Raw genomic sequence first — 12,952 nt, forward strand, 5'->3', positions numbered from 1 at the left:
AACCCCACCATGGCACTTTGAGAATTGAAATGTAGTTTGCTGGGTACTTTGCCCGAGTGGTTATGGTGATGGGTTAGAAATCTATTGCAGTTTTCTTGTCAACGTCTGAATCTTGCCAAGTATGGCAAACAACTTTTCAAATGTTTAAAGCAAAAAGTAAAATGGCAGGTTTTTGGGCAGCGTTAGGTTGGCAGTGGGACTAACGAGATTGGTCTTCGAAGGAGCTGGCAGTCCTCCGATGGTGTAATCCGCTGTATCATGGAATAACTTTGTTCAAGAACAAATTTGCTCACCTTAAAATTCAGCTGACATTACGACTGAACTTTGATCCCATTTCTTCAATCACAAAGAAACATGAATCTTAACGTTCTTCCTGAGTTTTCTGAATTTACCAGATAAAGGGGGTGGGGGAGGCAGTGGTATTGTCCCTGGACTAGTCACCCCGAGAGCCCCAGGGTAATAATGCTCTGGGGACCAGGGTTTCCAACACGGCAGCTGGTGACATTTGAATTCAGTAAAAATCTAAAATTAAAAAGTCTAACGATGACCATGAATCGATTGTCGTAAAAATTCATCTGGTTCACTGCTGTCCTTTAGGGAAGGAAATCTGCCGTCCTTACCTGGCCTGGCCTACATGTGACTCCAGACCCACAGCAATGTAGTTGACCCTTAAATGCCCTCAAGGAGGGGCAATAAATGTAGGTCCAGCCAGCGACACTCACATCCCAAGAACAAATTTGAATAATCCACTCATTTTACCTTATGTATAAAAACATTATGATGATCCAACTTCTGATCAGACATTGTGGGCGCAATTCTCCGCACTCATGACGGTGCGGAGAATAGCGGGGGTCGTAAATTTTTACAGCCACGCTAGTCCGACGCCCTCCCGCTATTCTCCCCCCCCCCCCCACGCCCGACTCCCGACACGAATCGCTGCCGCCGTTTTTTTACGGCGAGCAGCGATTCACAGCTGGCCGATGGGCTGAATTCCAAGCCCTTTACGGCCGTTTTTACGAACGGCAAACACACCTGGTCTGGCCGTTCGTAAAAACGGCCGTAAAGTCCCGATCGTGGCAACTATGGCACCGATTGGCACGGCAGTACCACGGCCGTGCCAAGGGTGCCATGGGCCCGCGATCGGTGGGCACCGATCGCGGGCAGCGGGTCCGATTCCCGCGCACTCTTTGTCCTTCCGCCGCCCCGCTGTATCACTTCGCGAATGCGCGATGACGTCATCCGCGCATGCGCGGGTTGGAGTCTTCCAATCCGCGCATGCGCGGCTGACGTCATGTGACGCGTCAGCCGTCACAAACTCTGGCAAGCGGGCTTAACGAAATTCGTTAAGCCCGCGATGCCGCAGTTCACGGCCGCGGCATACTAGCCCCGACCGGGGACCAGAATCGGTTCCCGGTCGGGGAGGGGGAGGCTGGCGTCAAACCCGCCCGGTTTTGACGCCAGCCTTACGATTTCTCCCTGTCTGGGAGAATCGTGCCCTGATTGCTGTAGTAAGAGTGCACAGGAAATAATAGGCAGAATTTTTTTAAATTGTAAGTGGGTAGCGAGTTCCAGGATTTTGACCCAGCGACAGTAAAGGAACGACGATGCATATCCATCAGGATAGTGAGTGAACGGGCAGCACGGTGGCACAGTGGGTTAGCACTGCGGCCTCACGGCGCTGAGGTCCCAGGTTCGATCCCGGCTCTGGGTCACTGTCCATGTGGAGTTTGCACATTCTCCCCGTGTTTGTGTGGGTTTCGCCCCCACAACCCAAAAATGTGCAAGCTAGGTGGATTGGCCACTCTAAATTGCCCCTTAATTGGAAAAATGATTGGGTACACTAAATTTTTTTTTTTTTTAAATACTATCCTTTTTTTAAAAAAAAATGTGAGTGATTTAGAGGTGAAATTCCAGGTGGGGTTTCCAGCCATTCTTCTAGATGTAGTGGTCATGGGTTTGGTTGATACTCCTCAAGGAGCCTTGGTGAGTTGCTGCAGTGCATCTTGTAGATGGTACACACGGCTGTCACTGTTCGGCGGTGGTGGAGGGATTGAATGTTTGTGGATGGGGATGCCAATCGGGAATGCCAATCAAGCGGGCTTCTCTGTCCTGGATGGTGTCGAGCTTCTTGAGTGTTGTTGGAGCTGCACTCAACCAGGCAAATGGTCAGACTTTCAGCACAATCTTTACTTGAGCCTTGTAAATGGTGGACAGGCATTGGGGAGTCGGGAGGTTAGTTATTCGCTGTAGAATTCCCAGTTTCTGACCTGTTCTTGTAGCCACAGTATTTATATGGCTAGTCTAGTTCAGTTTCTGGTCAATGGTAACCCTCAGAATGTTTACAGTGGGAGACTAAGCAATGGTAACGCCATTGAATGTCAAAGGGAGATGGTTGAACTCTCTCTTGTTGGAGATAGTCACTGCCTGGCACTTGTGATGGAATATTTTCAATAAACAGCTAAATAAAATAAGTGACAACCATTTGCTGGTTCATTTCTCAGGGCAATGCCTTGGCCAGACACAGCACCACAACTAATATTTAAATAAAGATTGGCAGTTAACTGTCACCATCAACTGGTGCATTCTCCATGGCAACACCTCTACCAATCAATCAACAGTCTGTTCTCATATATTGTTCCCCTTACACTTGTTTGGGTGCAAGATGAAAAGCTACGAGAAAAATATATTTTTTCAGCAATGTTTTTTTCAACGCCATAGTCCCAGAGGACAATAGGCTGCTTTCCCCTGAGGGTGGTGATTTAACTCCTCAGGCGAGGGGCAAGGTTGAGACGGCAAGGCTTTCATGAATAACTTCAGCCAGTACTGGAATTGAACCCACGTTGTTGGCCTTCGTCTGCATCATAAACCAGCTATCTAAGGGTGGCACAGTGGTTAGCACTGCTGCCTCACGGCACCAACAACCCGGGTTTGATCCCAGCCTACTGTCCGTGTGGAGTTTGCACATTCTCCCCGTATCTGCGTGGGTTTCGCCCCCACAACCCAAAGATGTGTAGGGTAGGTGGATTGGCCACGCTAAATTGCCCCTTAATTGGAAAAAAAGAATTGGGTACTCTAAACTTATTTAAAAACATGGTACATTTTAAATTCACTGGAGGGAAACTCCACAGAAAGAGAACCAATATTTAAAGGAATTCAATAACTGAAGAATGATCAGGATCATCAAATGGGCGGGATAAATAAACTATAATGTTAAATACATACTCCAGACATTTTACTCAATGGAAAAACAATGTAATTTCTACGTTTAACTTTGTATGCTATAAATCAATTCGCCTCTGACAACATAAATTACACACGCAGGTTTAATGAGTTGAATAGTTTCTTCTTAGTGTCATTAAATTGCTGTTTTAGTTTCTGAATTACAAGTTTTACTCTTAAAGAAATTGCAATATTTGATTCTACTCAGTTGAAATAAAACTATTTTTCCACTGTTCTGAATGTGAAGTTTCAGACAATTTCACAATGACCCACTCACCGTCAGCTCCAAAGGCTTCACCGTCTCCCACCTGCCCCGGTGATGTTGGAGGAGGGAGAGGTGGGAAGATTTCATCTTCCAGGTGATCATAGTCAGGGATGTTGTCCAAGGTGCCACTCATCACAGCAGCTGGTCCTGTCCACAGTGGAACAATAGATCAGGATGGTAAAGTCAATGGAGTGTGAGTATTATTCCCTGGGAGGGTTGTGCAGGAGAGGGTTTCACACCTCCATCTGTTTGTGGGGAGTTCTCACCTTCACATTGGCACTCTGTGCACAACCCTGACACTGCCAGCAGCGCTCTACCGCGCACGCGCGTTACCGGCAGCGCTCTACCGCGCACGCGTGTTGCCGGCAGCGCTCTACCGCGCACGCGCGTCGTCGGCAGCAGTACACTCCTGCGCACGCGCATTCCCGGCCCGCCGGCATCTCTCTCTCTCTCTCTCTCTCTGCCGCGCACGCGCCGCCCCCGGCGCCCGACCCAGTTTGTCCGAACCCCGGGTTTTTGAAACAGCAGGTTTGGATTCATCAACAAGGCCTGGGTCCACCGCGCCTGCTGGTGACGGCCGGAAGTGAATCCATTCCCTCCGCTGATGGTTTACTGACCCAATCACAGCTTCTATGTGCAGACTAGAACGTTCTTCCCGCCGCCGGAAACCCGCGCGCGGCCCGACCAATCAGAGCCTGTGGCCCGGCCGCAGCCACTCAGAGCCTCCCGACCTCAGCCAATCAGAGCCTGGGGCCTGGCTTCAGCCAATCAGAGCCCCCCACTCACAGCCAAACACAACCTGGAATCCGGCCGCAGCCAATCAGAGACTAGGGTGCGGCCTTAGCCAATTAGAGCCTCCCGGCCTCAGCCAATCACAATCTGGAGTCTGGCCTCAGCCAATTAGAGCCTCCCAATTTCAGCCAATCAGATCCTTGATCCGGCCACAGCCATTCGGAGCTTTCAGACGTCAGCCAATCGGATTGTACGTCACAGATTGGCCAATCAGAAGACGGTACAGTCACGGAGTCTCAGCCAATCTGAGACCAGTCACCGCCTCGTGCGGCGGGGAGCCCTTTCAGCCCATCGGGCCGGTGCTGGCCCACATGCACCTCCACTCTAACCCCATGTTCCAGCACCTGGTCCGGGCACCAAGGTTGCCCGAATGCCCCCCTTTCAGGCAGCGAGCTCTAGATTCACACCACCCCCTGGGGGGGGGGGGGGACTTTTTTCCCAAATCTCCTGCCACTCACCTTAAAAATATACCCCTTGGTTATTGATCCCTCTACGAAGCAGAAAAGTTCCTTCCCATCCACCCTATCATTGTGTTTCATAATTTTATACAATTCAATCATATCGGGCTGCATCACAGCCTGGTATGGCAACTGCTCGGCCCAGGACCGCAAGGAACTTCAGAGAGTCGTGAACACCGCCCAGTCCATCACACAAACCTGCCTCCCATCCATTGATTCCATCTACACCTCCCGCTGCCGGGGGAAAGCGGGCAGCATAATCAAAGATCCCTCCCACCCGGCTTACTCACTTTTCCAACTTCTTCCATCGGGCAGGAGATTCAGAAGTCTGAGAACACGGACGAACAGACTCAAAAACAGCTTCTTCCCCACTGTCACCAGACTCCTAAATGACCCTCTTATGGACTGACCTCATTAACACTAAACCCTGTCTGCTTCATCCGATGCCAGTGCTTATGTAGTACATTGTATATATTGTATTGCCCTATTATGTATTCTCATGTATTTTCTTGAATTCTGTTTAATTCCCTTTTCTTCCCATGTACTGAATGATCTGTTGAGCTGCTTGCAGAAAAATACTTTTCACTGTACCTCGGTACACGTGACAATAAACAAATCCAATCCAATCCAATCCAATCCAATCAGCCCCCCCACCCCCTCAGCGTTCTCTGCTCCAAGGAAAACAATGCCAGACTTTCCGGTCTCTCTGTGTAGCTGAAACACTCCCACCCAGTGAATCTCCTCGGCACCCTCTCCAGATCAATGGTTTCCTTTCGATAGGGTGGTGACCAGAACTGCAAACACTACTCCAGCTAGGGCCTAACCAGCATTTCATGCATCTCCAGCAGAACCTCCCTGCTCTTATAATGAATGCCTCAGCTAATAAAGGCATGTATCCCAAATGCCTTCTGAACCACCTTATCTACCCGGCCTGCTGTTTTTAGGGATCTTTGGACATGTAGGCCAAGTCCCTCTGATCATCTAGGCACTGTTGCTTCACAGCGCCAGGATCCCAGGTTCGATTCCTGGCTTGGGTCACTGTCTTTGCAGAGTCTGCACGTTCTCCCCCCTGTCTGGGTGGGTATCCTCCGGGTGCTCCTGTTTCAATTTGGACATTCTGAATTATCCCTCTGTACCTGAACAGACGCCGGAATGTGGCGACTAGGGGCTTTTCACAGCAACTTAATTGAAGTGTTAATGTAAGCCTACTTGTGACAACAATAAAGATCATTATTATTATTCGGAAAATTTGCTGCCAATCCATGTGGAGTCTCTGTAACCAGTTGCAGCCGAGAAGGCTGGTTCCGTGTCCACGTCTTTGCACCCCTGTCAGTGGTAGTCGAACTGACTGTTGTCCTTGGGCAACAGGGGTCACCGTAGTCCCAATAATTGTCAATGCCTCTCTGCCAGATGGGCATTAGCGTCCTTTAGACCCAGACGCTGGATCCCCAAACAGAGTTTTCGGAAACCTTTGGGGGTCAAAGGACTGAGACAGCAACCCCCATATTGATCGCTATATCTAAGGGGCGACAATTTACTTAGAGACTTATTTTTATATAATGGGATACGGCCAATGCATTTTACATCAAAATTCATTGAACTCTGGAATTCCTGCTCCCTTTTTCCTTGTTCTCATTGGAAAGTGGCAATTCTATGGGCGTTTGTAGGTCCAAGGCTGGTCTGCTCACAGTTTCCTTTGGGTCACCATAATATTAGTGCCACACAGCAGGTAGTCTCTCAACATCTCGGAGTGTTGAGTTTTAGTCACAATATTCAGCTAGCTTGCAAAGGCGGGTCAGAAATTCCATGACCGATTGGCCCAGGGTTTGCCTGGCCATATTGAACAGATATCTCGGTACGATCACTGACAGTACAGGGTGACAATGAGTCACCTCAAGCTCCACGGGTTCACAAAAGGTTTTCGAGTCTGGGGATGCCGGGTAGGTGAGGCTGGATTATGCTGAAAGTTGGTGCCCCGCAGGTGTTCGGGAGTATTACTTTTTGTGGGTCATCGCCATCCATTCTATTCGCCTGGAAGAAAAAATAATAATAATCTTTATTAGTGTCACAAGTAGGCTTACATTAACACTGCAATGAAGTTACTGTGAAAAGCCCCTAGTCGCTACATTCTGGCGCCTGTTCGGGTACACTGAGGGAGAATTCAGAATGTCCAATTCACTTAACAGCACGTTTTTCGGGACCTGTGGGAGGAAACCGGAGCACCCGGAGGAAACCCACGCAGACACAGGGAGAACATGCAGACTCCGCACAGACAGTGACCCAAGCCGGGAATCGAAGCTTGATCCCTGCCGATGTGAAGCAACAGTGCTAACCACTGTGCCACCGTGCCGCCAACATTCGCTCGGTGTAGTGGGCCCGATCTTCTACGCCTGAGTCAAAGGCCTCTGGCCTTCTCAAATGGCACATCTTTTAAATATCTTGCCGACACATTGGAAACAAAAACAGATAAAGGTGGAAAGCAACCCTAACTGTAAACTGTTTTCCCCACGTATGTCTGGGTGTTTCCAGAATATGTGTTGGTTTTTGGTGGCACGTTGCTTGAGTATTGCTGAAAAAATACACATTGTCGATGTTTTTCATTTCGCATGCATCAGGCTAATTCGCAAAAATGCCAAATTGTAGGGGGAACTAATTGCCCTGGTGAGTACCAGGCAAAAAACTTCGACAAAATTTGTCCCTTTTCAACAATACTCAAGTTTCTATCTTAACTAACCAGAGTAGGTTGCTGAACAATAAATCCCAATAAAATAAGTTGTACCATTGGAAAATAGGAAAAGAGGAAGTGAAGTCTATTAAAAACCAATCTACTGAAAAGAAACACTTTAAAAAGTGCCTCTGTCAAATCATTAATCAAATATAGGTTCCAAATTAATTATTAATTAAAACACACTTAGAGAAAATGGGAGGAAGTTAGCGTAGGGCTTTTGACATTATTCTTTAAATGAAATGTACAGATTCAATATAAATACAGCGAGAGAGACAAATCAACTCAGTTTATACATCGGAAAGAAACATTTATAAAATAGCAGGAATATAAAACTGCATTAAATGGAGTGTGAGAAAAAGGAGGAAATAAAGGTTTATGTGTTATACAGTTAAATTTGATGAGAAGAACATTTAAGGGGGAGAAGGAATCTAATATTAAAAACTGGTTAAATCTTTATGTTTATTTAAATAAAACAACATGTCAGGTGAGAATATCTTGGAAATAGGAGAGGAAATAAAGAGAGAGGAAAGGAATGTTACTAATTCTGCATCTCAGAAGCACAGAATCCCTACAGTGCAGAAGGAGGCCATTCGGCCCATCCAGTCTGCACCAACCCTCTGAAAGAGCACTCCACCCAAGCCCACTCCCCCGCCCTATCCCAATAACCCCTTAAAGCAAAAGGTGCGGAGGATACCGGAAGTCTGCAGAGGGATTTGGATAGGTTAAGTGAATGGGCTAGGGTCTGACAGATGGAATACAATGTTGACAAATGTGAGGATATCCATTTTGGTAGGAATAACAGCAAAAGGGATTATTATTTAAATGATAAAATATTAAAACATGCTGCTGTGCAGAGAGACCTGGCTGTGCTAGAGCATGAGTCGCAAAAAGTTGGTTTACAGGTGCGACAGGTGATTAAGAAGGCAAATGGAATTTTGTCCTTCATCGCTAGAGGGATGGAGTTTAAGACGAGGGAGGTTATGCTGTAATTGTATAAGGTGTTAGTGAGGCCACACCTAGAGTATTGTGTTCAGTTTTGGTCTCCTTACCTGAGAAAGGACGTACTGGCGCTGGAGGGTGTGCAGAGGACATTCACTAGGTTAATCCCAGAGCTGAAGGGGTTAGATTACGAGGAGAGGTTGAGTAGACTGGGACTGTACTCGTTGGAATTTAGAAGGATGAGGGGGGATCTTATAGAAACATATAAAATTATGAAGGGAATAGATAGGATAGATGCGGGCAGGTTGTTTCCACTGGCGGGTGAAAGCAGAACTAGGGAACATAGCCTCAAAATAAGGGGAAGTATATTTAGGACTGAGTTTAGGAGGGACTTTTTCACCCAAAGGGTTGTGAATCTATGGAATTCCTTGCCCAGTGAAGCAGTTGAGGCTCTTTCATTAAATGTTTTTAAGATAAAGATAGATAGTTTTTTGAAGAAAAAAGGGATTAAGGGTTATGGTGTTTGGGCCGGAACGTGGAGCTGAGTCCTCAAAAGATCAGCCATGATCTCATTGAATGGTGGAGCAAGCTCGAGGTGCCAGATGGCCTACCCCTGCTCCTAGTTCTTATGTTCTTAACCTAACCTACGCATCCCTGGACACTAAGGGCAATTTAGCATGGCCAATCTACCTTACCTGCACATCTTTGGACTGTAGGAGGGAACTGGAGCACCCGGAGGAAACCCACGCAGACACGGGGATGAACGTGCAGACTCAATACAGTCACCCAAGGCCGGAATTGAACCCGGGTTCCTGGAGCTCAGGGGCATCAGTGCTAACCACTGTGCCACCTTGCCAGCCTAAGGCATAATTTCCTGGTGAAAGCAGTGATGATCACTCCTGTAAGTGATTTAAGTGTATGCAATAATACTGTAACCTGGGGTAGGAGCCTGAATGTCCAATGATATTGTAAAGTGGAGGACTGGAACAATAAGACCCTGAGTGCTGCTTTCATTATTGAATCATTTATTAATATGCCAACAACAGAAAAGGTCCAAAATTTTTGAAAGGAAGGCTACAATTGCTGCAGTTAATTAATTAGACATATCACATGAGTATCAGGTGGCGCAGTGGTTAGCACTGCTGCCTCGTGGTACCGAGGATCCAAGTTCAATCCTGGTCCCGGGTCACTGTCCGTGTGGAGTTTGCACATTCTCCCTGTATCTGCGTGTGTCTCACCCCCACAACCCAAAGATATGCAGGGTAGGTGGATTGGCCACGCTAAATTGCCCCTTAATTGGAAAAAAAAATGATTGGGTACTCTAACAAATGTTTTTAAATCACATGAGTAGCAAGAAAATGGGTTAAAAACCTGGGAAAAAACCATGAATCCCAAAACTGAATGGAATAAAATTAAAGCAGCAACAATTATAAATTTTTAAAATCCTCTGCAGGTTTCTCTATCAGCGGAATCCTCCGCTTCGCCGGCATTGCACCCATGCCCGCAGGTTTCCCAATGGCGTGGGATGGCCAGAATGGGACACCCCCTAGTCCAGCTGCTGGAATGGATTATCCCTGCTACATTTCTCAAACAGCGGTACCACAGTAGCTATTCTCCAGTTGTCTGGGATCTCACCCGTAGCCAATGAAGACATGAGCTTCCCCCCCCGATAAGGGGGCGGGGGACCTTCAACACAGTTCATGTACCTTGGTGTAAACCAGGGGTGGGCAAACTTTTCCGTGCAAGGGCCACATTCAGAAATTCACAATTCACAAAGGGCCGCATAGTATATTAAGTAAAATAATTACTTCACCCGGTTATGATTCTGGGCGCCTCATATAGAACACAGAACAGGCCCTTCGGCCCTCGACGTTGTGCCGAGCAATGATCACCCTACTCAAGTCAACGTATCCACCCTATACCAGTAAGTAACCCAACAGCCCCCCCCCCCCCCCCATTAACCTTAAAAAAAAAAAAAAAATTTTTTAAATAAAAAAAAAATTTAAAATTTATTTATTTATTTTTTTTAAATTACTTGGTGGGCCGCAGAAATACCTTTGGCGGGCCGTAGTTTGCCCACCCCTGGTGTAAACAGAGTCGGCCAGACAGGCACCGACTAGAGAAGACCCAGTAGGGAACTACTGGAGCCGTACATAATAGTTAATGTGTGAAATAAAGTAAGTTCTGTTTTTCTCTGCAACGCGATGCCTTTCGTTGCCTCTGACAAAAGGTGTAAAAGCAATTTATTTGAAAATTGACCCCCCCCCGACAAACCACTTTGATGAACTTGCAGATATACGCAGTTGAATGGATGGCTGCGGTGAGATCAGACAAGAAGGAGCCAGACTCATTCATGACATCTGACCCTAATCAATTTAACACTGAATAAAACTGCAGACATGAAAATCTTAATTGATACGGGTTATGACATTTCACACCTCCGAGGGCAATCGATTCCCTTCTCAAAGAACAGCCAGTGATTATATTAATTTATGATGAATCAAATATAACCCTTGGAAATTTACCTCTTTAGCCTGCAAACTACTCACCACCCCCTCAACTCTGACATTCACCCTTCCCGTGACATAGTTGTTTATTCTCTCGACTTTAGAAATAGACCAAAAGAAGTTTCCAATTTGTGAACTTTTAGTCATTTTACCTAAAAGCGCAGGTGATGGTTTTAGCTTAAATCTGGGCCCACATGCTTTTTAAAACTCTATATGCATACTGACACTAAGGCTGGATGGTGTCTGCCCGCCCAGTGTTGCAAACCCAACCCTGTATCTGTTTAAAAACTTTATCTGCGTTATTATTTTTTTTATTTTGAAACTGGACTTTTCTGCTGAACACAGAGAGGGCCCCGGGTTCGATTCCCGGCTTGGGTCACTGTCTGTGTGGAGTCTGCACGTTCTCCCCGTGTCTGCATGGGTTTCCTCCGGGTGCTCCAGTTTCCTCCCACAAGTCCCGAAAGACGTGCTGTTAGGTGAATTGGACATTCTGAATTCTCCCTCTGTGTACCCGAACAGGTGCCGGAATGTGGCAACTAGGGGCTTTTCACAGTAACTTCATTGCAGTGTTAATGTAAGCCTACTTGTGACACTAATAAAGATTATTATTATTAAGATGGTCCCTAACATGTGACTATTGAATGCCTACTTCCTCTTTGGACTCTGATTTTGGGACACTGGAATTCATGTGAACCGATATCCCTTTTTCTCTGTGTCCTTGTACTGTAAAACCTCAGTTTTGTTATCGCCCCCTTTACTGTGTGAACGCAGAGTGGGATGACGCTAAAATTCGTTTCCACGGGTTCTGAATGAATTAACCTGCTGGGTTAATCCTGACTCACATTTGCTGTGGGGATTATTAGTAAAACTGAATCATGCAGAAGCTGAGGGGTTGGGAAAATCTGTCACTGCTTATTCTAAAACCCAGATTCAAAACACCTTTTGTTAACAGACAGGCGATAAGGGGGGAACAGCACCCCTCCCAGCCATAACAGCAGGAATTTCAGGTCCACTGCACCATCTGATCTGAATTCCCCCCTCTGGCAGCAGTAGCTCTGTCTGTTATCTCACACAACCGCTCCTTCTATGCACAAAGTATAAATTAACACAGTTTTCAGAATACCTGTTAATGCTTGCTGCTGTTTCAGTCTCCGACAGTCTTGGCATCCTCAATGTATGAATCATCTCTTTAATGGATCAGGTTACATCCGTCTGTGGCCACTATCTCACTTGGGGAGAATGTGGCTCAGATAGTGTCCGACCCACATGCACTATGTCCTAATCATAGATTAGCAAAACAAGCCCTTCTAAAAGGGTGATATTCTGGAATGTAATCCATGTTCTCATAGAATCATCGAATACCTACAGTGCAGAAGGAAGCCATTCGGCCCATCGAGTCTGCCCTGAATCTCTGAAAGAGCACCCCACCTAGGCCCATTCTCCTGTCCTATCCCTGCACCCCCATAACCACACTTAACCCGCACATCCCTGGACACTAAGGGCAATGTAGCATGGTCAATCCACCTAATCTGCACATCTTTGGACTGTGGGAGGAAGCCGGAGCACCCGGAGGAAACCCACGCAGACATGGGGAGAGCATACAAAGCCCACACAGGCAGTCACCCAATGCCGAAATTGAACCCAGGTCCCTTGTGCCTTGAGGCAGCAGTGCTAACCACTGGGCCACCGTGTTAATGGAAGGACGCCTCCCTAATGTTTTCTTTGGCTTTTAAAGGCCTGTAAAAACAAGAACAACTTGTATTTATGTAATACCTCTAACGTAGGAATGTTGAGCCTCTTGGTCTCTGTACTGTTACAAGAAGTCAAACAGTTATGTATCAAACACTCCACACTGAACTTATGATTCAACACAGTAGCACAGTGGTTAGCACTGTGGCTCCACAGCGCCAGGGTCACAGGTTTGATTCCTGTCCATGGGGAGTTTGCACATTCTCCCCGTGTTTGCGTGGGTTTCGCCCCCCACAACCCAAAGATGTGCAGGGTAGGTGGATTGGCCATGCTGAATTGCCCTTTAATTGGAAAA

The 12,952-nt window shown here is 46.8% G+C and overlaps 1 protein-coding gene across 1 annotated transcript in view; it reads right to left on the bottom strand.

The window, feature by feature from the left end:
• tipin (timeless interacting protein) overlaps nt 1-4,186 on the bottom strand; it is a 32,652-nt gene extending 28,466 nt beyond the window's left edge. Inside the window, exons 1-2 of the mRNA XM_038812990.1 lie at nt 4,102-4,186; nt 3,497-3,631 (exon numbers count right to left, since the gene is read on the bottom strand). Of these exons, the coding sequence (XP_038668918.1) occupies nt 3,497-3,617 (121 nt within the window). The 5' untranslated portion in view covers nt 3,618-3,631; nt 4,102-4,186. The remainder of the gene's footprint in view (nt 1-3,496; nt 3,632-4,101) is intronic.
• Nucleotides 4,187-12,952: the final 8,766 nt, after the last annotated feature.

Source organism: Scyliorhinus canicula, chromosome 12 (genome assembly GCF_902713615.1).
Source record: "Scyliorhinus canicula chromosome 12, sScyCan1.1, whole genome shotgun sequence".
Taxonomy (NCBI): Eukaryota; Metazoa; Chordata; class Chondrichthyes; order Carcharhiniformes; family Scyliorhinidae; genus Scyliorhinus; species Scyliorhinus canicula.